The sequence below is a fragment of the Antechinus flavipes genome, chromosome X (genome assembly GCF_016432865.1).
Source record: "Antechinus flavipes isolate AdamAnt ecotype Samford, QLD, Australia chromosome X, AdamAnt_v2, whole genome shotgun sequence".
In the NCBI taxonomy this organism is placed as follows: domain Eukaryota; kingdom Metazoa; phylum Chordata; class Mammalia; order Dasyuromorphia; family Dasyuridae; genus Antechinus; species Antechinus flavipes.
In genome coordinates, this window is record NC_067404.1 from 63,608,705 (window position 1) to 63,636,018 (window position 27,314).

A 27,314-nucleotide genomic window follows, 5' to 3' on the forward strand; every position below is an offset into this window, starting at 1 on the left:
CAGAAACGTTGCTTCTCTGGAGCTCTTTTGTGGCTGTGATTTTCCTTTATTTGAAAGGATTTCTAGATAACCATGTTTTCCATGAATTGCTAAAGTGGAAGATTATTGTATTGTTGCCTCCTGTGGTTTTTAGGTACAGAACTAGAGTTGGCAACTTTTCCTACAGTGAATGACTAGAAGTTTGGTTGCATGATGATCCTTTTCTGAGTGGATAGGTGTAAGGAGCACAGCTGTGAGGGACAGCCAGCACGGTGTATTGAAAAAAGGGTGATAGGTGAGGAATAGGATGAAATAGGTTTTCGTTCAGCTTACTCTTAGCAAGTAGGAGCCTTTGGGCAAAGCACAACTTCTCTGCTGAAGTGTTATCAATTGCAAAATGCAGTTAATACCTGCCTGGCTGACTTTTGAAGATTGTTGTGAGGCTTCAGTGAAATAATGTCTAGTAAGGTTGCAAGACACTGCGTAGTTGTAATGCTCTGCCTTCCTTTGTCAGATTGTATGTGGGTTAGGTATCTCATATAATAAGTATTGGTTTAACAAGCAGACTAAGAGAAGAGTTGTCTTGATCCTTGTTTTTATTGCCGAGCAACTAAACTTTGTTCTATAGCTAATACAGGTTTCGATGAATAGAGGGATTTGATGGTGGCTGTGGATAAACCCTATTTTGAGGGGCTAATTTTCCTTCAAAATGAAGACAGATTTGGCAGGCATGTTATTCATTAGATCCACATTCTGAGAATATATTTTGAATACAGATTTTTGATCAGTGACTTGCACAATGGGAATCTGCTGTGTCCTTTGGAAGTTTGAGTTAGGGGAAGAAATTTTGACTTCACTGATAAAAGTATGACTGTCCACATGTTTGCCCTGTGTCAAATATAGCAACTGAATGTTTTCTGGGGATTTTGGGAAGGGATAATCCCACCTACATGTCAGTTTTTTTGCAGGAAAATGTGGACCCTGCACTGTGTATGAGCTTGTCAATTAAGCATTTTTTTAAAACAGCCCTTGACTTTAAAAGAGCTTACTTTTGTGTGTGTGTGTGTGTGTGTGTGTGTGTGTGTGTGTGTGTGTGTACACATACATAAGTGTGTATGTGTGTGTGTATGTTGTGGGGTAAAAAACCTTTGGTTTTCAGGATGGTGATGTCCAGACCTATTGCAAATTAATAGCTCCTGATCAGTGTGGCACCCTAATGTACACTGTTGAAAATTAAATACTTGCCATGGCCTTTCTTGGGAGCCATTCTGATAGGGTTTAGGTAAAACTATTCTCCCACTTTTTAAAAAGTTCTGTTGCTCCATCTTTTTCAAAAATGTTTTTCTTTTCAAAAACATTATTCTTATAATCCAATCGAATATAAAAAAAGTATTAAACTTTAGAAAACCATGCAATATTACAGAATAGGATTTTATCTTATTTTACCTAATTGTCTTATATTTAGCTTCTGGGACGGGTCTGTGGTTACTACAAGCTGGGTGGGATATCATATAGGTTGGGAAGGAGCATTCCACAATGGCTCTGGACATTGCTCACCTTAGAACAAAAAGGTGAATTTCAATTCAGGTATCATAAATGCCATTTGATCTAGGAGGAAGGGTTCAGGATCCATTTCTCAAGTCATTACTATTTTTAAAACAGCTTTGAGTTTTTATCTACAACAAAGAATTCTAAACAAGTGTTACTTTTGATAAAAATTGATGGGATTTTTCCTTAAACGTGGCTTGCATAGCCATTCTAAATAGTGGTGATGCTGTTATCTTTCATAGGCACCTACAACACCCCCCCCCAACACACACACACACACACACACACACACACACACACACACACAGAGTAAATTGTAATTTGTCTTTAGATTCTTTATTTGAAAATGTTCTATTAAAATAAAAATTAATGAAATCATAGGACATCTTTGAGGTCTGAAGAAAAGAGAGCAATGTAATCTGACAGAGAAGTATATACTTAATGATTTTAAGTCAAGACTGAAATCATGATAGAGAGCTGGTGGATTGTATTTAAAAAAAGTATACTTGTCTCATGATTGTAATTTTGTGCATCATACTTTTAATATTTGAGATTTAGGATATGTGATTTTTTTCTTAAGTAAACTAATTTGTTTTACAGTTGAGGCCTTTATTCATTTTTTTGTGTGTTCTTAGTCTCTGCCCTCTTTTCTCATTTTGTATGATCTACCAAGATATCTTAAAGCTTTATTTTGTGGAACCTTGAAGTACTTTTTTACTTATCCCTGTTGAAAGTGACCCTTGAATCTATTAAGGAAATTGGTTATTTTATAAAAGAGAGTGAAATATTTCAGTTTCATAGTAAGCAGTTCATATAATTGATGCTTTGCTTCAGATTATTTAAAAAGGAAAAATAAAGGTATTCCTTAGATTAAAAAAAAGATTTTACAAATTCTTGTATACATACGTATGTGTATATGCATATACATACATAGAGAGAGATGTCTCTATGCACATACTAACACAGACTAATTGCTGGTGAAGTATTGACAAGTGTATGTCCTTTCAATTCCCCTTTAATAAAGAGGTGCTCACATTATACAAGTTTTAATTAATAATGCAAATAAGTGCTCCTTCAATTCCTTCAGCAACCACTTGATTAAATCCTTGGTATATGTCGAGTATTGTACTGGGATAGAAGGTATCAGTTCTTGCCTTCAAGAAACTGGCATTCCATGGAGGAGACATGTAAACATGTAGCTAAGTAAATGTTAAATGTGAAGAAATCAAATACAAAGCAGCCTGGGAAGAAGGTAAACCTTCTGTAGGAAGGGGCCACTTGAGCTAGCCTTTGAAGGAAGCCTAAGATTCTCAGACCTATAGAGGAGGGAAGGCATTCCAGACATGGAGAAGGAAATGGAATTTTGGAATGTGAGAAAGTAAAGAGACATCATGTTGAAGCTGGAGAAGCTAGATTGAAGCCTGACTCGGAAAGGTTTTGGATGCCAAACTATTTCCATTGAGGATGATAAGGTCAGAAGGGATTGAAAATTGTGGCCACATTGATAGCATTTTCTAGGCGTTGGGCTAGTGTGGAGAGAGTATAGAATGGTTCATGGAGAGCTAGGAAGATCAGAGTTCAGGATGTAAGATGGAACAAGACAGCTGTGGTCTTATGATGCACAGTTCTCTTAAGATTCTTAAGGAGCAGAAGAGATGCCAACCTGCATCAGTAAGAGGAATTTCCTGGTCTTTGAATTGGCTGTCCCATTGATATCACAGGTTGCCTATGTAGCTGTCCTGATCTTTTAGCTGTGGAAGGGGAGAGGGTAGAGGATGAGAGTTGTAGGGGGGAATGCCACTCTTCAGGCAAGGTGGGTTTGTTGAATTGTTTTGAGCATGGGGGAGACTTGAGCATGTTTGTAGGCAATACAAAAGGATCCCCAGAAGAGAGAGACAGAATGGAACTTAGAGGGGTTGATTTGGGTACATAACACACATAGAGGGCTTAGCCTTGATAGGAAAGACTTGCTTTATCAGGGCCTGGAACAAAGACAGGAAGAATGGACAGTGGGGTTAGCAAAATGGCTTTGAGAGAGAGTGCTTGGCTAATGGCCTCTAATTGGGGGGTAAAGTTTGAAGGGATGTCCTTTGCTAACAAGGGATGGGATGGAAGGGAGGCTTCAAAATATTGTTCTGTGAAGATAATTACATTTCCCCATAACTTTACGTGTACTATTAATTAGCCTAGCCAATTGCTCTTTTGTATAAAATACGATGCTATACTAGTTGTTATTTTTTTTTTTATCAGTGTGGTCAGAATTCAGGCTCTTTTGTAATGTTTTACAAAGTAGAATGTTATCACTTGGAAGATCTCTAAGTACTGTATCTCTCTCTCTCCCCGTACCTTTATTTTCTCGTCACTACTAAACGAACCAAACTGGAATGCCCAAATGTGAATTACAGATTGAAAGATCATGTAAATGTTTTCTATTGATTCACCAGCTGCCCAGATGACCTAGATGTCTCCAACCCAACATGGGCAACAGAGAATTCATGCATTTTCTTTGCTCTTTCTGTCAAGGGTACCACTAAACTTCCAGTCACCCAGGGATCACACTCATCACGGACATCACGGTCTCTGAGCAGCTTCTCCCCACTCATTCCGCATATTCAGTCATTTTTGAAATTTGGTCTGTTCTACCTCCAAAATGTCCTGTTACCTTCTCTCTATAGCTTCTTCCCCTCCCCAGCTCAGGCCCTCAGCACCTTTCTCCTTGATTATTGCAATGGCTGCCTACTTGGTCTCCCTGGCTCCTGGCTCCTCTGTCCAGTCCATCCTCTGCTATGCTATCAAAGTGATATTCCTAAATCACAAGTCTGACTGTGTTTTCTCTATTGCTCAAAAAACTCTGCCCATCCATGTAGTTGATCCCAGATCAGAAAGTTCTCTGGTGGTGTCCAAGAAGTTAATAATCATTTTAAAAGAGTAATTGGCTTTCCAGCAAGCTTTTGTTTTTCATTTTTATATAAAACGGTGAGAGTCCATATTTTCTGTCAACTTGCCGTATTTAAATTTAAATCAAGACTATTTCTTGTTGATTTTCTGAAGCATGTATAGTATCTTGGAGGGGTGGGGTATCTTCTGCAATATAAAAAGATTCTGTTTTCAGTGGCTGGCTACTGTTCATTTTAAAAAAAATCTAAAGGATCAATTGGCAGAATTGAAATTTATATTGGTGGGACCTCTAGCAAGTCTCTAGAATATTTTCTGAACCAATCCTATTTAGAAGACAGTATATCGTTCATATGTTTGTTTTATTGTTGAAAGGGGCCACTTTTGGTATTTGAAATTAAAGGTCTTTTTATAATAGACTAAAAGATCTGGAGTAGTGTAATTGGATTTTTTTTCACGTTAATGCCTTTGAAAGCGTTCTGCATTGGACTTTTAAATATTGCTGTGGAAGCCTCATAATATTTAAAATGCAAGTATAGTTATTAGTTTGAAGTAAATATGCATTCCTAAATTTGGAATTATCCTAAGTGTAATTCAAGTTGGAAATTGTCAGTTAAGTATAGAATACATATTAATTTCATTTTTAATAATTTTGAACATAAACATCTCTTTATTCTTTAGCTATTACTTCTTTTTTGTTAGTTACCTTTCATAACTTCTTTGGCTTTTAGGGTTGGCTGTGCTCTGTGTAAATGGAAAGTCTTTATCACTGTGGCTCCTATAGTATTGATTTCATTGCCCGCTTTAATTTTGCATCATGTATCTTATTTTTTCTTTTGGTGGTAGAATTTATCTTCAAATATTGTGAAAGTAACAAAAGGTAAAAGTGATGGGTCGGGGTTTGGGGGTTTTGTCTTTTTTTAATAACCTAGTGCTTATTGAATATTTTTGTCAGTGAGAAAGAAACTTTTGTCACACTAGACTTCGCTTGTGACCACTAAATGTGAATGGTTCTTGAACTCAACACTTGCATCCTCTTTGTTTTTTACAGTGGATGAAGATGCAGAAAAACTAGACCAAATTGCAAACCCACCAGTAAAAATCAACACTGAAGCTTCCAATGATGATGTCTCTAAAGAAGATGGGTTTGGTTCAGAAGTTATAAAAGTGTATATATTTAAAGCTGAAGCTGACGATGATGTGGAAATAGGTATAAATACACCTTGGATTTACTCTTTTAATAGAAGCAACCGTTTTTCTCTTTGAGTGATGTGACGATTGTGTTAGCAAAGGTTATGCTTTTTCTCTTGGACTTGAGAACAATATACATGAAAAATAACTATTTCTGGGTGATTGTGGGCCTTTATATTTGATAACATAACTGATATAGTTTACCATTGTAGTAGGTGAGTAGCATATATGTGAGTAGTGTTTTGCAGCTGAATCTGTCAAACAGGTGAGTAGAGGGATTTGATTTGGTATGGAGACTGCCTGCTAATGGTGAGTTTCTCTTGAAGATTTCGTGGTTTTAGGATTTGACCTAATACTGAATATTTTCTTACAGGAAAAGATTTAATTGAGCTATAGCTCTTCACAGTTCTTGCTCATTGACAATTTTGACAATTCTCTTGCTCATTGCTTCTGTGGGTTTGTGTTATTGCATCCTATCCTTGCTGTGTTATCTTGTGAGATTCTTGTTCACATCTTCCCATAAATCTTTCCAAAAGATTCGCTCAATGTTCTGGAGGCTACTTTCTAAATATCTTGACACATTATGTTGATACCACTAAAACACAGTCTGAGCATTTGTTATCTCTAATTCTTGCTACATTACGTGTTCTTTCTTTATTCTGTCATAGATCTCTTCATGATATCTTTTATATAGCTTCTCCTGGACAATTACTTCTTGTTTGCAGTCTATTTGTTTCCCACCTTGTGTTCCTTTAGGGTAACAGTAATTCTTTGGAGAAGAAGGCATATTTCATGTTTCAAGGCCGTGCAGCATTATGAAATCATAAGCTTATTATTCTATAATTAGAAGCCACCTCAGAGTCCAGCTCTGTTACAATTATACATACATGCACACAGACACACACACACACACCAACGCCACCTCAGTGACCCCTTACAGAGAAGTGTGGGGATAATTATAAGTACAGTACAATTTCCCCAAGACAGCCTGGCCTGCTCGCTCTCCTCTTCTTGAACTGTGTTCATTGTATGTGATGTGTATGTGGCAACGAATGGAATAGTCCTCTTAGGTTTTTCCTAAGATTAGTCATTAAAGGTCTCATTTTAGCAGGCTTTGCAGTATTGCACAAGTGGTGTCACCAACCTAGTTTCATCTGCAAACATGAGTCTATAGTCAAACATTGCTATCTCCAAGGAACTCCTCTTCTTCAATGTAGATTCTATATTGGATGTCATGAGTGACATTGGGAACACCATTAGCAAGCATATAACTCTGTTTTCTAACTTATTCCATAACAAAGATTCATTGATTCTCTGATGATTCCCATTTGGCAAGAAATCTTGCGTGGTTTTTAACTTTCATGAGAATATTTGGAGGAGCCTACTTAAGGTGACACTTCGCTCTATCTCATTAAATGTTTTTTTTTTAGTCAACCAGCAAGCACACTGGGATCTTCTATTTTCTACATTTTATAGTCAGTTGTGTGACTGAAAAGATGTGGTCTGCTCTAGCTTATTGGTTTCCTTCCTTTCCTTGAAAGCCCATTTCTTTCTCCTACCTTCTTAAAGAATGTCATTGGTGAGTATAGTTTTCTCATAAACAAATTTGTATAATTGGTAAAGGCATATAGGACCATAGTTACTGATAAATTTTTTTGGTACATTGTTTTTTTCCCTAGACTCTTGATATTTTCTCCTGGTTTGTTTCTTTGGGTTTTTTCCCCCTTGCACTTTTAAGAACTAATTTCTTTTATCTCCAGCATGGGCCATGTCTGTGTGTACTTGGGCATTCTTGTTTGGCTATTTTTCCTATCTTTGTTTGCTTTCTTGTGCCGTGTTTATCTTGTCATAGAGCGTTTGGGGGTAGGTGGTGGCTTTGCTGCCATTAATGGAGGAATGTATAATTCTGTTCCTTTTCTTTTTTTGCCTTTGCTTTTCCTTTTTCTTGTTGTTTCTTTAAATATCCTCAGGATCTATTGCCTTTTGATTTTGCTTAGTTGTGTGTCTTGCCAAATCTTTGAGTAAGTGTCTTTTCCTTTCAACTCCTTATCGCTATTTTATATGAAGTGATGGCTCCTAATCTTGTACCATCTTCATCTATTAAGATTTCACAAATGAGTTTATAGCATAACTCAGTATTCCCTTTGACTGTTCCATCCCTCTAGTTGGTACTAGGAGCAGTCAACTCTTTGCTGACTGAGGCAGTTTCTAGACTTTTTTGCCTCCTGGTTTTGGTGTTATTCAGTTAGATTTAAGTACCTGGCGATAACTCTTGTTGTGTTCTTTGTGTTCTTCTGCCTCAAGAGCTTGCTTAAAATAGAACAAGTTGGAGCTAATTTAGTTACCTATAGTGCCTTCTTATCTTTCTTTTTAATTGAGATTGATTACCAAGTCTTCAGTCTGCTTTTATACACACAGCTGATTTGGTAATACCACTCACTTGGTAACCAGTCACTTCCTGGAAGTTAAGATACGATTAATTTGATTTTTGTGAGTTGAAATTTCACAGATGTTCAGTAGTGCCACTAACCTCTATTATGAGAAAGTACTCATGCTATTCAGCCACAAAATTTCTATGTAATATGCAAGATTATTTATCCTTCATCACATCTTAGTCCTAAGCTATTTTTACAAATTCACGGTGGGCTACCTTGGAGGACATTAATCAAATTCTTCATAGACTTTCTTTACCTCCTGCAAGAAATGTTGGCACACACACAAAAAATGGCCCTTTTGCCAAATGCTCATCATGAGCCCTGAAATGAAAAGTGGCTGAATGGCCCATTTACTGCTGTTTCTTGGTGTCTTTGGACTCAATAAAAACAAGTCCAGCCACTCCATTGTTTCGTGGCTAGTTGACTATTGTCGAACCTTCCTGTATTTACTTAGCCTAGTCCAAAGGAAGCCCAAGTAGTCTGTTGCTGGAGCCCTGGCTATACTTGAAGCCTTGCTGGTGTGGCAGAAGATGCACTTCTTGGCACAGCCATTAAGAACCCAGTCACATCTACCCTCCGTGAAGAGGACTTGATGAGTAGCGGATGATAACTGCTTTTCTTAGAAAATTTCTGTTTTTAATTTTTGAGGTGGAACAGAAGTTGTTACAGAAAGTGATTTCCACAATGGACATTCTGTCCCTGGAGTATTTGAACCGCAGGGATGTGTTGGCCGAATACAGCGAGAGAAGATGGTTTACATGGCAGTTAAAGACCCCTCTCGTGAGGGTGAAGATCTCAGTAAGAATCAAAATCAATTTTTAAAAACTGTGCGACTAGAGCATTATGTAGCATACACACATATTCTTTATTGAATAATGTCCATAATCTGAGATACCAAATACATGGCCTCACACGTTGTGTTAAATAATTAAAATGACATACTAAAAATGAACGTTGCAAGATTGTATGTAAACTCATCAGCAAAGAAATCAAGTGCAGTTACCTTCCTATAGCCACTTGGAGAGGCAAGTGTGTCTCCTCATTTCTTCACCTTTCCCCTGTTTGTTGTTGAACTGGGCTCCCTTTATCTAGCACTCTGTCAAATGAAGATATCAGCCTAGTCCTTGACATATAGCAGATACTTAATAAATGCTTGTTCTCTTTCCCTAGAGAAGCTTGGGTTAAGGAGGCAAAAATTCTGCAAGTTACTGTGCTTCCCCTTATCCTTTATACTGTGCCCCATCCAGTGTTAATGACCGTTGAAGTGGGCTAGTTCTTACTCCTTAGCTTGTTCTGTGGATCTTTTTTAAAGGGGTCTTTTTTACAAAAGTGATTTTAAAATTCTGAATGGGTATTTATAGACCAAAATAGAAAAATAGAATTGTGCGTGAAACTGCAAGTGTCTATTATGTACTACTTGCATTTCTGTCTCAAACTTTTTAGCTCTCAAAGGTATCTTGTTCATGGGCTTCTTTCTTCTCTTCCTTCTGTTCTCTTGTCTGTATTTCCAAAAAATAAACTTCAATTCCTTTTCCTTCCCATCCCCTTCTCCCCCACCCCCCCTCCATGGCACTGGAGAAGGGAATGAAAACAAAGCCATTAAAAGAAATAGGTATGATGAAGCAAAATAAGTGTGTGTGTGTGTGTGTGTGTGTGTGTGTGTGTGTGTACGTACACACACATACAAACCCTTTTTTCCTGAGGGCTTCTAAAAATAATTTATAATAATAATAATAATTTGAAAAGGAGAAGGGAATTAGAGGGTCGGTACTAAGCTATTTCATCATCTTCCCAGAAACAACTCATGTCTTTTGCCATGGCAGTCTTCCTTCTCTCTTGAGGGGGAGGGGAGTAAGAGTGAGGGAAGATTTTTTTTAACTAACTTTTCATTACTTCCCCCAAATTGATAAATTTGCTTAGTGAGGCATTTATAACTGATCTAACTGGTCCTTTATGTTCCTTGACCAAAGTGAGGTCAGCTTGGAGGGATTGATGCGCTATTAGCACTATAGGTGGCAACTGCAAGATGGCTTTAACTCTTCCCCTTTGTTTGAGGAGGAAGGACCCCAACGTGGTGGTGTGGACATAGGAAACAGGAGCAGAGCCCCAAGCAGGGAGGGTAGTTTGGATCAAAGCAAAAGTTTTAAGGGTTTAGACAAATGTGAACCAGTTACTTGGACTGCCAGGAGGAAGACTTGGTCAAGTTGGAATCTTGTCATCAAGCACCAGCATTCAAGAGGAACTAGCACATTCATTTTGTTAACGTTTTCATTTGATTCAACTTGGCTTTGACTAATTAGGTCTTTCTGGTGTGTGTGTGTGTGTGTGTGTGTGCGCGCGCGCGCGCGCCCTTTTGTAGAGGAAAGTAGCCAGTTCTTGTCATCAGTTCCTTGAGAATAGGGACTCTGTCTTTTCTTTGCCTCCCCAGTTCTTAGTGAGGTACCTGTAGCCCTAGCACACAGCAGCAGACACTTCAGGACTGACTAGCTGTTTCTGTGGAAAAATAAAATTGAATTTTGAGTCATTATTTCAAAAAGGATCTTCTTATGGTACCTAGCCTGTATGAATAACTAATGAATTTTTTTCAAGTCTAAGTTTAGAAAATCACAAAGAGCTATTTTCCTAGCATCAGGTCTTACCATGGAGTAAGGAGACCTTGTTTTGGGCTTTTTTTTTTTGTAAGGGAGGGACTGAAAAAGTCAATGCACCTCTTTCTGAAGTATCCAGGTATCACTTAGAAATATGCCATCCTAAGCCACCATGTTTTTAACAAACAAAACAAAACCCTGAAAAAGGTGAATTATTTAAATTGCTTGGAAAGTTGTGCCCAGTTCATCAATATATCAGCTTATAATTTAGACTTTGTCCCGTTCAGATTGTGCTGAGATAGCTGATGAAGTTTACATGGAAGTCATTGTAGGGGATGAGAAAACCCCCCCTGCTCTTCCTGAGACTCAGCTGGAAGACTCTGATGTGAATAAAACATTTGTTCCTGTGGTCTGGGCTGCAGCATATGGTAGGCTACCCTTCTTTTTTATGCTGAAGTCAGAAATGTACATGACCGAGTCATCAAGCCCATTGTGCTTATGCCATCCTGAATGTATCAACTTCGTGAAGTGATTCAGCATATTTCCTCTCCTTCAACCAAATTAGTGATTTCATAGTACCTTCCAACACTGCTGTGGCGCTGTTCTGTTGATACTTTAGTCATCCCTCTCCTTTGGATGGAGACCAAGGTGGACTCTTCCTTCTTTACTGTCTTCACTCTAGAAGTAGCTCATATGTGTATGGCAGTTTGGGAAAAGCCAGTTTTTTATTCTGTAGGTTATACCTAGGGATGCTTGTCTCTACATAAGCAGGTCCTTTCACATCAAAGACATTAAGTGAATGAATTGATCTTTATTTCTCTTTGCCAACAGCCTACCACTTTTCAAATGATCCTCACTAATTTCATTGTCTCTTTAAAAAAAATTCCCTTCTATAGATGAGGGCCAAAAAGCCATAATGTTACCCATTTACTCTTCCCAAATGGCAAATATTCTTTGAAAACAAATATATATTTTTCCCTTTTGTTATGTTAGTTACTTTTGTATTTAAATAAGAAATAGAGGTGTTGGTTTTTATGAACATTAGAATACCAATTTGGGGGTAAAAAATAAGTGATGGGAAATAGATTTATGTTGGGATTACTATAGGATTATAGCTTTAAAAATGGAATGATTGGCCTCGAGGCCAATCCAAGGCTTGTGGTTTACATAGGATGTAACTAAGTGACTTAACTCCAAGACCATACAGCAGATGCCCAGAACCATGATGCAAAGTTCAGTTTTCTGAATCCAAATCCCCTTCCTTCCATTGTATCCTTTCCCCTCTCTTTTTGTCTTAATTCTCAAAATGGCCCAGGCATATCTTAATTTTTTAACATTAAGTTCAAATTACTTTCTGTTAATTTGGCTTTAAAAGTATGCAGAAATGACTCCCTAATTTGGAACAACACAGTTTGAATTCTTTTTCCAGCTGATATGATCAGAGGTGCTGGTTTTCTCTCCCTTCTCTCCTTCTCTCCCCCCGCCCCGGAATTACTTTCCTAACATGTGAAATAAAAGGAGAGAGAATTTTTCACTCTGAAACACGCAGAATGTAACCTCTAGTAGTTGAGTAAATGAGTTGCCTGTCATCATTGGAATCTGTTAGCGTTTCAGTTTGTCAATTATTCTTTTTAAGAGATGACAGTATCCCAGAGGTATGAAGAATGTGAGGCATCAGGTGAGAATGTAGTTTGATAATGAACTAGTAGGTATAAGATACATTTTTATTATATACAATAAATAGAAATTTTAGTTACAGGCTTGGGGATTTAGGTAACACTAATTCACACAAATTAGTTGGAACTGTAGAACAAACCAAGCAAGTAAAACCCTCCCGAATTGCTCATTTAGATAGGTGTTTAGGGAGTCATTTTATACATGGAAAAGTCCCTGGATTTGGAATGGAAAGATCATGGGGTTAAATCCTAATCTGCCAATTATTAGGTATGTCACCTTTGATAGGTCATTTTCTATGAAATGAAAAGTACCTGTTTAAAAGGAAAATTTTCAAGCGGCAGTTTTGTTTAAATGTCAGGTGTGTTTTAATACGGATCCACTCCTATAACGTGCACCTGGATAGTGTTTGTTGAGAAGGCAGATACCGAGAGTTGCTTAGAGCTCTTCTGCCTCTGTCTCAGCCGTGACCAAGTCAGAGCTCATGGTTGCATGCCATCCTCCTTATCCTGCTCTCCCTTCAGAGTTGCCTATTTTCACTGAGAGCTTTACTCTCCAATTAGTCCAGCAGAACTGAAAGCTTCTGTCGTTTTTGACTTCACCTCTTCCCCAGTCAGTTGCCAAATCTTTATCTCCACAACATGGCTCATTCTACCCTCTTCTCTCTGCTCATGTAGCTTGGACTCCAGTTCAGGATGTAGGTTACTTCTCTCCTGAACTCTTCCATCTTGACTAGGTTTATCCTCCTCTCGGATCAGGTATGTGTACAGTTGCTTAAATTGTTAGTTCTAAAGCACTGATCTGACATTGCTGCATACTTCAGTGGCTCCCAGAGCCACTCTCTCCTCTCTCAGAGGAGAATATAAAACTGTAATGGGCTGAGGCTTGAGTTGATGCACTGAGGTCCCAAGCACATGAGGCTAAATAGTAATTGGACCATACTCTATTAATATGTAAGCTTGGAGAAAGAATGGCCCCCACCCACTCTTTGTGCAAGTCCTGATGTGTTGTATAGGAAATGACGATTTTGGTGGGTGGAGGCAGGGGAGTGGAAAAGGAAGGGGAGGAGAGACTTTTGGGACTGCCATTGCCACGGTTGCCTCCACGGTTGGCTCGGCTCGCGTCGCTCTTTCTTAGCTGATTTGTTTCTCTTCTTCTTTTTGCTTTTGCTGCTTTTGACAACTTTTTCTGTTTGTTAAGTGTCTGAGGCTGGATTTGAACTCAGGTCCTCTTGACTTCAAGGCTGGTGTTCTATCCACTGAGCCATCTCCTCCCCTCCAATCCTCAGCCTGGCTATACCTGCTTTTTTAAATTGTTCTGTTCTATCTGCTTCCTCTCACATAGTCTCAGGCAAATCGGCCTCTTCTCACACTTGCCTTTGTTTTAAGGATGAAGTGTTTAGCATGCATTCATTCCTCACATTTACCTCCTAGATTCTCTAGTTTCCTGACTTTTTTTTAAGTTTAAAAAATTATCTTGTATTTTTACATTTCGTTTCTTTCTCAATATATTTCTCCTCTACTCTAAGGGGCCATCCTTTCTATGGAAGCCCTTGTGAGTAAGGGTTTCCTCTACTTGTATTTGTAGCTCTAGGGCCCGGTACATAAGAAAGACATAATAAATGGTTGTTGATTGATTAGTTAAGAAAGAATTAAAAAGGAGGGAGGGAAACAGGTGGGCAAAAACCTCACGTGATATTGCCTAGCATTGGACACCTATGAACCCAATCCCTGCAAAAAGGCAGGATTTACAGGCTTAAATCTCTTTTTGAGGGATTGGTGTGGTCTTTATCATTCTCCACTTTCAGTTTTAGTGTTTTTTATTGCTCTTTCCATTTGCATTGATGTCCTGTTTCCATTTTACTGTGGGTGGGGCAGAGTTGGGGATCAGCTTTGAATGTGGATTTAACTGTAATTGTGCATCTGGCACATAATTCCTTTTGGTGTGTGTGAGCTGGGGCTGGGAGGAGAAATGTTTGAATGAGATTGCAGAAAGCAACTAAGGCTTTCTGGTTACCTTGGTTCTACTTCCTAAATTGCTGCTTCCTAAAGGAGACTTTTTGTGAGCCTCTCAAGTTTAAAAGTGTTCTCTACCTCCTGATACTTAATTTCTGTATATAACGTTTTGTATTTATACAGTGTACGTAGTCTATCCCTCCAGTAGAATAGAGGCTCTTTGAGGCCAGAATGGGTTTAGGATCGTATCCCAGTATCTGGCACTTAAAAGTGTTTTTATGTTTGCCATAATTGTCACCACTGATGGCGGTGCTCACTTCAGTGAGATAATAGATCCAAGTATTGCTACTTGGAAGTATTAACTACAACTCTAGAGAGTGAAGAAGGTGGTTCAACATCCTCGCTGATCTTGGATTTACTGTGTAAGTGCTGAATATTATTAACTGGGAGGGATTAAAATGAAGATGCTGAGATTTTAAAAAAAATTGTAAATTCAAACACCTGAAGGTTGAATGGGGACAGTCTTATGGAATGTGGGGTTTTCGGGATAGCATTGTATTGTTTTTTAAAATTAAGGTATTCGGCAATCAAGCCCATTTGAAAATGAGGTAGAAACTGATTATTGGATTGATTGTCTTTTCTATTTTAGATTATTGTCATTTGTGTATTGTTGTATTAATTTCTGTGTTAACCAGCACATTTACTGGGAGCGATTGGTTTGTTTTATTAAAGGCCTCATAAGGGATGGTTTTGGGTGAAATGCCTTTTGGCTTTGGGACCCCACGGGTGGTGGCTGTTTTTCATTTTTGATTTTTCTTTTAAGCTAAGGAATTTTTCCAACATGACAAAACTATGTGTCTCTATCCTTGGCACTTGATTAACAGTGATGATTTAGCTGTAGGTTGCAGGAGTCATTGATGAGAGAAGTCCGAGTCAATCTGGCATATGGTAGAATTTAAATTTGTTTCAGCCCCAAACGAAAGCAAGCCGCTGCCTGTGCTCCGCCCATTAATTTGCTTCTTCAGCCAGATTCCAAACACTGACAAACTGCCTGCCAGTGGGAAGACAGGCATCAATGAGTTAGTGTGTTCAGATGGACTCTATAAAAAGTTCCAAGTAAAACAGCCTTTTTCTGTGTGGGGCAGAGATGGACAAATTGACAGAGAAAGACTATTTACAAACCCAGGGCTGCTGGCAGCAGTAAAATCAGGAAGCACACCCAAAGCCACCCAGCTTTAATTTTTTTATTTGACAACTTTTGAATTTTTTTTTGAAACTTTTACAGTCATCCTGAGTGCTTTGGCACCTAGACACTGTTTTGTTGCCTCTTCTTTCTTTCTGATTTTTTTCTTGTTCTTATTTGGTAGATAGTTAGATTGAGATTTGGGCCTGGCTTTGGGAGTATTGCAGAGGCGGAGAAAGGTCTTTGATTCGGGATTTTTTCATTTTACCTTCATTGTACAAGCAGGCTCCATTTCTGGATAGGGTGGAGTAATTTGAGGTTGACTTCAAACACTGTGTATGATACTTTTGTTCAGTTTCACTAGAGGGCCACCTGCTAATTGTCCATTTGCCCAAAACATAATAGAAAATTGCCATATATAGCTTAATTGTCTTTTCGATTTTTGCAGGAAATAATGTGGACACCAGATTAGAAAATAAAGATGGTACGTCAGGACAGTTTCTTCAGATTTGTGATAGCGTTAACACAAATAAGGCACTTAAGCAGAAGTCCAAGAGAAGGAAACGGGGAGACAGGCTATGGCAAACAGGTAAAATACTGGGTATTGTAAATTGGAAAATTGCTCTAAGTCAGGGGAATACTCCATCCCACCTCCAGCACTTTCTTAGTCATGTGACTGTGAGCAAATCAACCAGTCTCCATGACTCATTTCAGCGTCTCTCACATGATACAGTAATACCTTCGCTAGCATCGTGAGGTTATCGAGGAGACGCAGATTAACTGTGAAGTGCTTTGGAAGACAAAGCAGAATCTATATAGCAGTTGTTATGATTCGAATAATACCTTACAAAAAAAAGTCATTCGGGCAGTGATTTGCTGCTTACTTAATTTCATGAGGTGGAAGTCACTGGTTTATTTTTCTTTTTGTTTTTTTGTTTTATTATGTGTCTGGTAGCGCTTCACTATCCAGTTGGTGATCCTCCCATAGGGAGGATGTGATGTGGCTGGCTGACACACCACATTAGTTAGAAACTCCTTTAAAAATAGCCATTTTTCTGAAGGAAGGCTCTCCCCACTGGGTCTCTTCCACCATCCATGATAACCCAAGTGTAGAGGGAACTTGAGCCAATATTTGCAGTGCTACTTGCCTGAAGATCCTTTGTTGAACTGTTGTCACAACTTTGTTTTTAATTCAGCTATTATAATTGGTCCTGATGGGCAGCCCTTGACCGTATACCCTTGCTATATTTGTGGGAAGAAGTTTAAATCCAGAGGATTCTTGAAAAGACACATGAAGAATCATCCTGATCACATAATCAAGAAAAAATATCAGTGCACTGATTGCGATTTCACAACTAGTAAGAAAGTAAGTTTTCATAATCACTTAGAAAGCCATAAGCTCATGAATAAAGTCGATAAGAACCTCGAAATGACGGAATATACGAAAAGATACAAAGAAGCTAGTCCATTGAGTTCCAATAAGCTTATATTAAGAGATAAAGAACCTAAAATTTATAAATGTAAATACTGTGATTATGAGACTGCAGAACAAGGGCTGTTGAACAGACACATGCTTGCTGTTCACAGCAAAAGTTTTGCTCATGTTTGTGTTGAGTGTGGGAAGGGGTTCCGGCACCCCTCCGAGCTTAAGAAGCATATGAGGACCCATACGGGGGAAAAGCCATACCATTGTCACCATTGCATATTCCGCTGTGCCGATCAGTCAAATCTAAAAACTCACATGAAAGCCAAACATGGCACCATTTTACCATATAAGTGTGAGCACTGTCCCCAAGCTTTCTCTGATGAAGCCGAGCTTCAACAGCACCTGGACTTATTCCAAGGACATAAAACACACCAGTGCCCTCATTGTGATCATAAGAGTACCAATTCAAGTGACCTTAAGAGACATATCATTTCTGTCCATACTAAAGATTTCCCCCACAAATGTGAAGTGTGTGAAAAGGGCTTTCATCGTCCTTCTGAGCTCAAAAAACATGGTGAAAGTCATAAAAGTAAAAAAGTCCACCAGTGTAGACACTGTGACTTTAAAACTTGCGACCCATTTGTGCTCAGTGGCCATATCCTCTCTGTTCATACCCGAGACCCTCCTCTAAAATGTAAAAAGTGCAAGAGAGGATTTAGGCAGCAAGCTGAACTTAAGAAGCACATGAAGACCCATAGCGGAAGGAAAATTTATCAGTGTCAGTACTGTGAGTACAATACTACAGATGCCTCTGGCTTTAAGCGACATGTTATCTCCATACATACGAAAGACTATCCACACAGATGTGACTACTGCAAAAAGGGTTTCCGTAGGCCATCGGAAAAAAATCAGCATATAATGAGACACCATAAAGAGACCGTAATATAAAATTATATATATATATATATATATATATATATACATATATATATGTGTGTGTGTGTGTGTATATGTATGTATGTGTGTATATATATATATATATGTGTGTGTATATATATATATATACACACACACATATATAATCTATATATATATATAAAAAGAAAAGAGTTTAGAAACTGGGATACATTAATTGGAGAAAAAGAAAATCTCATGAACTATTTCTCCTGGTTCCAAAGATATGAAATCATAACCTTACATTCTTTGTATTAAGTCTTAAAAAAAAAAAGTATTAGGATTGACAGTGGTCTGATGGCCCCGAGTGTTGCTCACAACGGCTCGAGTGCCATACCATAGCCAGTGGTTAGGGAGCTTCCACAGAATGGTTATGGGAAGACCGCTGAATGTTTCTTTCTTAGTATTATATGCATTGTTAGGCAAGAGCAGAGAGGAAAGGTGAAGAGAGAACTCATTGTGCTGTTTGGTTGATTACAAACATCACTCACCCCCATGGTGTTATGATGGGCGATCTGTAATGCTTTTTGAAAACGACCAAGCTTCACTTTTTATGCAATTTGGAGGAGGGGGGGGAAGGTGGAGGTAGAAAAGATGGCCGTTGATCAGCGATCATTTAGTCTTGAGTTTTTTCTGCAATATCTGGAATGGGTTTCCAGAAATGGTTGAAGTTTTGTTTGTCCAGTTTTTAAAACATTTCATTCAGAAGCTTTTTAGGTTCATTCAGTACTTTTAAAAGCTGAATTTCAGAGCTGCTAACCTATTTTGTTATTTAGGTAGGTTGTTTAAAAGCTAGCATTAAGTTAAGAGGTCAGGGGCAATATTCCATTGCTGAGAGTAAAGGCAGGGTGTATATAATTTCCCTTTTGCCTGATGCTACCATTGAATGTTCCAGATGGCACAGTTTGCAAAAATATATTTGCATCTACTATGGATTTGGAAGAAAACGGATGCAGCAATAGTGTTGCAGTTCAGCACTATTTTTCCTTAATGTTTTAGGAGCTTCTTTAAAAGTTTAAAAAAAATGGTTCAAAGAACACAACTTTCTTAAATGACAGTAAATATTTAGACGTTCTCTAGGACAGTTTTAGCAGATATGATTATTCTAGTCCTACTTGACTAACGTTAATTAAAAGGTGCAATTTTATGCCATTGTTGAAAATACCAATTTTATAATGTAAAGATGCATTTTCATTCTGAGGCAGTATTTATGCAGTATTTAACCACAATGATATGCTGCCGATAGAAATAACTCAAAGATGGAACTTCATATACATTTAAAATATGCATCCTTTAAAATGATGCTTTGTGTTAGCATGCTGCAAATCAAAATGGCATTTAATATAACAAGCTGATCTAGGGCTATTTAATGAATACATAAATGTTATGCATATAATGTGTACGTTTTTACTTTTTTTTAAAGTTGCTTCATGTTTGCACACAGGTGTTGTCCACATGATTAAAAAATGGAAATTTTACTTCATTCCTATAGCGTGGCTTTGTAATTCAGACAACCTTCATCCTTTTGGTTTTGTTCCAGATGAGAATCGGTTCTTTGAGAATAACTTTTTTTAATCTTTTTGAAACCTCAAAAGGTTAAATTTGAAACAAACAAACAAACAAAAATGGGTTTAATGTGTCTGTAAATGATACACACGCTGTAACATAAAATTGTCACTGTTATGTGGGACTATTATTTCTAAATGTTATTGTAACGGGCATACAATAAAAAGTATCTCTTGCACTTGATGCTTTATGGAGTCTTTCTTGATTAATTTCTGATGCCTGAAAAATGTTTGCATTCAGTTTATTGGAATGATTCTTCCTTTAGGAAATGGCTTTGTTTATAATTGCTCGAGTCATTTTTTTTAAAAGAGATCTTGTTTTCTAATTTTCTTGGTTTCAAAACAATGTTAATTGTCAATAATGTGGGTCACAGTCATCTCGCTAACTCTTGTTTCTACTGCTTAGTCATTGTGGCACCTGATTGGAAAACCAAAGGATCTAGAGCTCTGTAAATAAGTATTTGTGAACGGATCTTATGCTAATCAGATGGGGAGAGGGGGAAGAGGAATTCAACTTTGTTCAAATAAGAATTTAGAAACCTAGTTCTCTGGTTTTACAGATGAGACCACAGGCTCATTGGGAATATTTTTTACCAAGTATCCAGACCTGAAGCACAGGCTAGATGACTTAATGTATTTGTCTAAAGGCAATATGATGTAGCAGGAAAAATCCCAACATTAGACTAGGAGACCGGGGTTCCCATCTTGGCTCTGTCCTTGCCATTCTCTGTGATCTGAGGGTAAGTGACTTGATCTTTGTGGACCTCCTCAACTTGGGGTGGGGGAATGGAGAATGTTATGAATCATGTCTTGAGGCCTTCCGGAGAAAGAAATCGGTTCCCCAGAGCTTTGCAGAGATTCGGGAGGGGGTGGTCTCAGTGGCGTGCGGGTGGATGGGTGGCACTGTGTGACTTTCTGACGAGTTTCCTTCCAGTTCAGAGATCCCTTTACATCATAATGTTTGTTTGCCTAAAAATTGTATAGCTCAGCCTATTCTAGAATGAATGTGAATTGCTTGCTTCTCTTTTAAGGAAATGCCAGAAGCTAGGTAACTTCTCACGTTTCATTTTCTCTCTTATTCCAAGTAGATCGGCTATTTAAGAATAGTTCAGAGTCGAAGAACTTCAGTTTGTGTAGTTAACGTATGAAAGTTTTGGAATTAGGAAGTCTGCAGCAGTTGTCACCGAGAAGCATAAACCATTTCACTTTGCTGGTTATGTTTTGTCTGAGCAGAGGTACCAAATAGCCCCACGTTTGGGGGTAGTTTTCTTTATTCCAAAGGTAAGTGTACCTGTGAAGGTAGACTCGGAAGAGCATCGCCCCCAGGACGCACATTTCCTGTAAACTGACACCACTACTTTCCTTTTAAGGGGCAGGATCTCAATAAAGACCACTCACACTGTACTTTTTTTCCCCATATGCCATTTTCCACTTTATTAAATTTGAAGAAGTTAACAGATAATCAAATCCCATTTAATCTTGACACTGTCTTTGCAATTTGCAGAGATTTAGCCTGTGAAGAGAAAAGGCCTCTTCAGCCAGATTTGTTACTCTTCGTCATAAACTGAATTAAGAACCACAGACCTTTAAAATGGTAACACACATACCATGGAATTTCAGAAGGTGGGTCCACCTTAGACTCAGGTTGGTTTGTTCTTTTGGGGGGAGGGGGAAGGGGAGACTATTTTCTTAAATTTGCAGCAGCTGAAAGGCCTTGATTGTAACAGCAGCGCCACTGTCTTGTGGCACCCACTCGGTGGGTATGGTGACACATCCTGAAACAGAGCGGCTCTTATATTTCTTGTCTCAAGGTAAGGAAAATGACACGGGTTAGAATTTTCAAACACCGAGCTCACTTCATAGTGTCAACTTTGCTTCGTTCTAAGACTTTGATTATTCGTTACATAGAGGGATTACCTACAGGGCCCGTAACCTCTTGTGTACACCTAAACTATTAGAAAGAAATGCAGAACGCTTCCCTCGAGAAAACCTGCTTTTGCTACAATTCCCAGTTTTATCAGATTTCAACTGAAGCAAAAACCATGACCTTTACTATGTCTCCAATAATATTTCCTTATAAACTGTTCACCACGTTGAAAATGTATGTAGCAGGACGGGATGTGAAGCGTGTGTTGCTTTTTCCAATCATCTGAAATATTTCTTGAACTGGAAAGTTAAATGCAGATATGCAAACAGTATAATTGATTTTTCCCAGAAATGGATGTTTTCGGGTACACGAGTAGGTTGGGTATGTTCTACTCTACCCTTTTAGTTAAAAAAGCAGGAATGAGTTGCTGCTGCCACGTCCATTTTTGTACAATGAAGTGAAGTTAGTTGTTTATAAGCCAGGGAACTATCATAGCACAGTCACTGAATGGGGTTGATTCGCTTTTGAATTGCTTCTTGGAAAAGGGGGAGGGGGGAGTAATATCATTACTTGAGTTCTTGAAGTCATGTGAAATTACCTGACTAGTTAAGGACTTGAGAACTCCCAGCCTTGTTCTTTGTGAACTAAAGCAAACCATCACCTGAGTTGTCTTTAAGAGATCCATACATAAAGGGAGGAGAAAAAAAAATCCAAGCTCTAAAACACAGCTACTGATTAAATTGTATGCCCTCCACCTCCCTTTCATTGAAAAATATTATCTGAAGTGAAGATGCATGCTCTTTATCATCTGGGGGAAAATGACAGAATAGAATAAAGTCCCTGTCCCAAAAAGTGTCTTAGTCTAAGGAGAACATGCTCTCGGTTTGTCTGCAGTAAAAACTTGGGCAAACCTTCCCTTTTCCCATTGTAAAGACATGAGGAAAAACTGCCATTTACAGAGCTTCCTATTTTAGGCAGGTCAGGTGTTGTCAGGGTTCGGAATGTGGAACGACCTTAGCTGCTTCCATTTCCCATCACGTGAGCTGCGGCTAAATTCATGGCTGGAAAAAACCAAACGCAACGATTAGGACTAAAACGAAGCCCGTTGCCATAGTACCCCAGAGACATTACGGTTTTCTCCTATCTGTTAATAAATCTGTGGTAGCGTCCATTAGGCAATTGGTGCCTTAATCGTTATTTAATATTGGGACTTGGATCAAAGGGAACTAGAAGGCTGGGATCGATCTGTAAGCTGTGGTGAGCTTTGTGGAGGGTTCTTCTTAAGGCATCGCAATCAAGACCACGAGACAGTCCTACTTGACGTCCTTGGTAACAGCTATGTTGGGGTAACTCTAATCTGCCAAGGAAGCCAAGCATGCTGCCTTGGAGGGGAGAGGGGGTTAAGAACAGCAAGGCAGGTGCTTTCTCACCACATAGAAAACAAAGCCGGTTATGAACATGGCAGACTCCAGCTCTATGAGAATTTCTGAAACTCTGGTCAGTGGTGATTTTCCCTGGAACAGGTTGGTAGTCCTGAAAGCAGGACTCCAGTTCCAGAACAGCTTAACACTGTGCTCTCTGAACTACATCATCTGGGGGGAATGGAGCTACTGCTTGCTATGTAGTTGATAGTTTTCTCTTTGAAACTGTGTGATAATGTCTTTACCCGGGAGTTGCCATATTCACCATGTCCAATGGAGTCAGGTAAGTCCAATTGCTCACAATTCTTTTAGAATCCTAAAATTTGAGGTCCGTGGTAATTTTTCTGTCACATTTGAGATGGCAAGACAAAGGGGGGGGGTGGTAACAAAACTTCAGTTTCTCTTTCAGGAGAAAGAAAATATTTTCACTATTTACATAGTAAATAATCAATTTGGAAAGGTTTTCTTGCTGATGGAAAAAATTCCCCTGGCTGCTGCTTTGCTTTTTATTCTAAGCAGAGAGAACTTACACTACTAGTCCATTTGTCTTCTGTCTTTTCGATGACAATGGTCTGGGTGTCGCTGCTTGGGGGGATGTATTCATAATCGTCATAAAGGAGCCCCAGAATTGGATATTGGGTTCTGTATCTAGAGAAAGGAAGGCGTTTTTACAAACCAGCGTTTTGTACTTCTCTCTCTCGCTCAGACACAGCTAGGCCTTCACACCCCTAAAACATCTTTTAACTCAATGGATACTACCATTGGCTAGCCACAAATGCTTTTCGCCCCCTCAAACAATTCTGAGAGCATATTGCTGACATTAGAGAAAGTGATGGGAATTTCCAAAGCCACTATTTCAAAGGAGATTAGAGTGTCATCTCACATGACTTAGATCTTTGCTGAACAGGAGGTGCTTCTATAAAGAGAGCCAGGAAAGACTAATAAAGTGAAGTGCTTTTTGTTCTGCATTCGTTAACAGGGTTTAGGGAAAAAGGGAGAATCATTAGACCTTGGTCGGGGAATAAGTTATTAGAACAGGCTGTTTGGGGCATATTAGGAAAAGACCTTACTTTTTAGTGGTGGTGATAGTGGTCCTTCCAGCACCCGAGGTCTGATTATGGGATGAATATTTTTCTTGCCTCAATTTGGAGAGTTCCTTCCAAATAAAAGAGATTACGATCACATCTCCCACCACGTTCAGTGCCTTTGATAGGTATTTGAAGTGTTTACTCAGGAGCACTTAGGTAGGTACAATCTAAAAGAACGCTTTCAGAATTACTATCTAATTAACCATCTTGAAAGATTGCATGTGCCTCCATTTGAAGTTTTTAACTTTTTCTCATTTCAAACTGTTAATAAACCCTTGGAATCTAGGTCAAAAGCTTGGCATTCAGGTACCTGAATTCCAACTCTCCCTCCTTCCAAAGTTGTATTTAGAGGAAGTATTTCTGTTAAGATTGCTTCTCACCTCTGACTGTCTCTTTATAAGGCAATCCTTCTCCTCCAGCAAACTTGTCAGTTCATGAAGCTTAAGCTGGTAGTCACTGCAGCTTCCTTCCCTTCTAGAAACATCCTTTTGGAACTGGTTCAGTTGTGCCTAAAATCAAAAAAAAAAAAAAAAAAAAAAAAGGCCAACAGGATAGAGTGAGCCCTCCAGCAGTGTGCCCAAATGCATGGTTTCTCAAAGCGGTGATCCCTCTCCATCTTGGGAGGCCGCAAAATCGGTGCCAGAAATTCCTTATCCTCTGGCCAGCACGTTATTGAGCCGCGTCTGGCTGGGAGGGGACTAGAATGGGAAAGTTGCTAGGAGCCAAGACCCAGAGGGCATCTACTGAGGTATCCCATGTAGACTACAGAATGAAAGGTCTCCCACTAATCAGTCTGTCCTTTCCACAGCTACCCTTTGAACATACCCTCAGCTTGCAGATTTCTCGATCCTTGTCCATTCTCAAGTTTTTCACCATTTCCATATAATGGCTTCCAATCTCGTCCATTTTAGCCTGCAGCGCAGGGCCTGTACAGGTCTCAGATACCTACATAGGACAGAATTGCTCCCCTTAGCATTTTATTTAATAGCAATTCATTTCTATAACTGTTTAACATCTATAAAGTACTTTGTATCTAACCCTTTGAGGATGGCCTCATTCCTGGCCTCTCTGACAAATGAGGAAAGCAAGGTTCTGATCAAAAGTGTCTGTGTCATTGTTGGGAAACAGGCCTCCCGCCAAGGCCGATATAGGGTGTACCTTCTCTACCCCTGCAACAGCAGTCTGAATATACCTGTAGTCGGAGGTTTTTATTCTCTTGTTCCAGATTTCTTTTACAGTATTCTAATTCCTTTAGTCTGTATTCCATATCCGACTGGCTGTGGCGGAGAGAGAGAATGGTTTCCTCCAAGGTCCGACATTTTGCGTTAGAGTCCTGTAGTCCTTGCTGCAAGGAAAAACCAGATTCGAGAGACAAAGCTACTGAAACTAGTTGGATCTTCTTATTCTATCAATTGGTGGCTCAGAGTTAACCCATTGAAATGTTTTGCTACTGCCACTTTTGGTGTCTTTCACCGTTCTTGCTACTCAACAGATAAGAATGCTGGGCAGGAATACTGACAAAATAGAGCAACAGCTCCTTTGTGATGGAGTAGTTCTCTAAAATGAATTTTTTTCACAAGAGAAATCTCCAGTACTTATCCACTTAGTCACGGCATTTGAAGATGATGTAAATATTTGTAAAGCGCTATCTTCATATCAATCAGGGAAAGAAGGTGCTATTATTACCCCATTTTACCAAGAAGGAAATGGAATAAGGTTAACTAGTGACTTGTGCTTTTTTGTATCATCTGGAACTCAGTTATTGATGACGTATTGTCCAATTACATAGTTCATTAAGGGCTGCTGGGATTTGATTTCCCCCAGTAGCTTCTACTCCCTGCAAATAATTCAGTCTCAATCACGTCATTTCCAGATTTCAACATTGTACCAGTGACTAGATCTCGAAAAGGGTTTTCTTCTTAGCAGAAGCCTTGGCCCACCTGCTGCTGACGGTTATTGGCTCTCACTGATGCCAAGAGTGCTTCGTACTCCTTTATCTGAGTCTCTTTGAATGCCAGATCTTTCTCAAGTCTTAACTTGTCATTTTCCAGGGACTGTGGGAATAAGAGATGAAACTTTAAAGATTTCTCAAAGAGTAATTATTCAATTGTACTTGAACCCCATTTGTTAAAGATCCTGAATGTGAAAGCATTTAGAGCTTACAAACTTGGATCTCTCACAAGTTCACTAACAGAAGAAAATATCTCCGTAGTTTCCCCTTCCTTCCCCCAACCGACACTTGGAAAGGTGTCATCTTCATGATTCCCCACGGGTGGTGACTGTTCAATTTACCCCTCCACAATGATGCCCTAAGTCTTCTGGAAATTACTGGTTAGAGAAAAGGCATTTTAGGACGCAATTTGTTAATTACTAGAGAACATAAAAGACTTCCAACTGAAGAACAGTTCTAGGGGCTAGACATGGGGGGAGAAGATACAGTGAATAAAATCATCTTGGCATTGGAGAGAATATGCCCATATAGAAAATACATAAAGCAAAAGATGGACATGGTGGATTAGGAAAGGACCCTAGTGGCGGGGGATGAGAGAGAGAGGGTGTGTGACTTATATCTTGTAACTTGTATCTTAGACATCTTGAAAACATTTTATGAGACAGAGGAGAGGAGGAGGAGGAAGAGAGACAGAGATTAGTTGGGAAGACATGAGGGACAGCTACAATGCTGGAGGACCGCATACGCAAAGATTCCTTGACAGGCTGAATCACGTTTAGTCTCTTCCACGATTCAAAAAGGTGAGGGAGCATTAGTGGTTTGTCTGTGCGGTAGACCTTCCATCTCAATATGCCTTGGACCAGGCCAGCAACCGTCCTTGGGGTCAGAGCCTGGGAGGATTGTTTTGTTTGGGCATCTGATAATGGTCAAATATGAAAAAGTGTCGTGGGGAAAAGTGATTCCACGTGTTCTCTTCGTGCCCCTGCCAACACCCCCCCTCACCCAAGGCCAGAAGCAACGGGGAGAAGTTGCAGGAGGAAAAACCTTCCTCCAAATGAGATCTGGAGCACAGATGGAACGGGCTATCATTTAGAGCCCAATAGGGGCTATGGGTTTTGTAGCCACCGAGGTCCTTTTGAACTCTGAAATTTGGTGGGTTTTTTATTTATATAAACATGGGGTAGGGAGGTAATAAAAAAACTATTCCTACCGCCAAGTCGTTTTGGAGATGACCGAGTTCTTCCCGTATATTGCTGAAGGTGGACAGCACCAGCCGCAGAGACTTGTTGGAGATCTCTCTCATCTGGAAAAGAAGAATGTATTTAATTTTCAGACCTGTTTCTCTCCCTCCCTCCCCCAATCTCCAGGGGCTTTCTTTCCTTGCCAAATAAATGTTGCTCACAATTAATTTCCTTTATAGAAAGGGGGCAGGGGTCATTCTGAGCCACTGCATTCTCAGGCAAAGAACCTCTTTGGAAGCAAATTATCGTTACTTGGATTGTTTCTTTATCAAACTTGCATTTTACTTTTCTCTGCAATTACAATGGTCAGAAAGCCCTTCCACCAGAACAAATGGGCCGCCACTCTCTAAATT

At 39.2% G+C, this 27,314-nt stretch overlaps 2 protein-coding genes across 10 annotated transcripts in view; one reads left to right on the plus strand and one right to left on the minus strand.

Annotated features, from left to right (window-relative positions):
- Positions 1-17,822, plus strand: part of ZNF711 (zinc finger protein 711) — a 110,195-nt gene extending 92,373 nt beyond the window's left edge. For 6 of the 8 annotated variants that reach the window (XM_051968529.1, XM_051968531.1, XM_051968533.1 and 3 more), the window contains 4 exons: positions 5,474-5,632; positions 8,697-8,846; positions 15,897-16,037; positions 16,645-17,822. In XM_051968529.1, the coding sequence (XP_051824489.1) occupies positions 5,474-5,632; positions 8,697-8,846; positions 15,897-16,037; positions 16,645-17,822 (1,628 nt within the window). Of the gene's footprint in view, positions 1-5,473; positions 5,633-8,696; positions 8,847-10,923; positions 11,065-15,896; positions 16,038-16,644 lie in introns of all 8 variants that reach the window. The other 2 variants (XM_051968536.1, XM_051968530.1) reach the window with 2 other exon arrangements.
- A 2,976-nt stretch (positions 17,823-20,798) lies between these two features.
- The window catches only part of POF1B (POF1B actin binding protein), a 50,769-nt gene continuing 44,253 nt past the window's right edge, over positions 20,799-27,314 (minus strand). For both annotated transcript variants that reach the window (XM_051968538.1, XM_051968537.1), the window contains 8 exons: positions 26,931-27,023; positions 25,710-25,823; positions 24,962-25,114; positions 24,595-24,714; positions 24,150-24,278; positions 23,752-23,837; positions 23,212-23,329; positions 20,799-22,321 (listed from right to left, as the gene is read on the minus strand). In XM_051968538.1, coding sequence (XP_051824498.1) covers positions 22,316-22,321; positions 23,212-23,329; positions 23,752-23,837; positions 24,150-24,278; positions 24,595-24,714; positions 24,962-25,114; positions 25,710-25,823; positions 26,931-27,023 — 819 coding nt within the window. In that variant the 3' untranslated portion in view covers positions 20,799-22,315. The remainder of the gene's footprint in view (positions 22,322-23,211; positions 23,330-23,751; positions 23,838-24,149; positions 24,279-24,594; positions 24,715-24,961; positions 25,115-25,709; positions 25,824-26,930; positions 27,024-27,314) is intronic.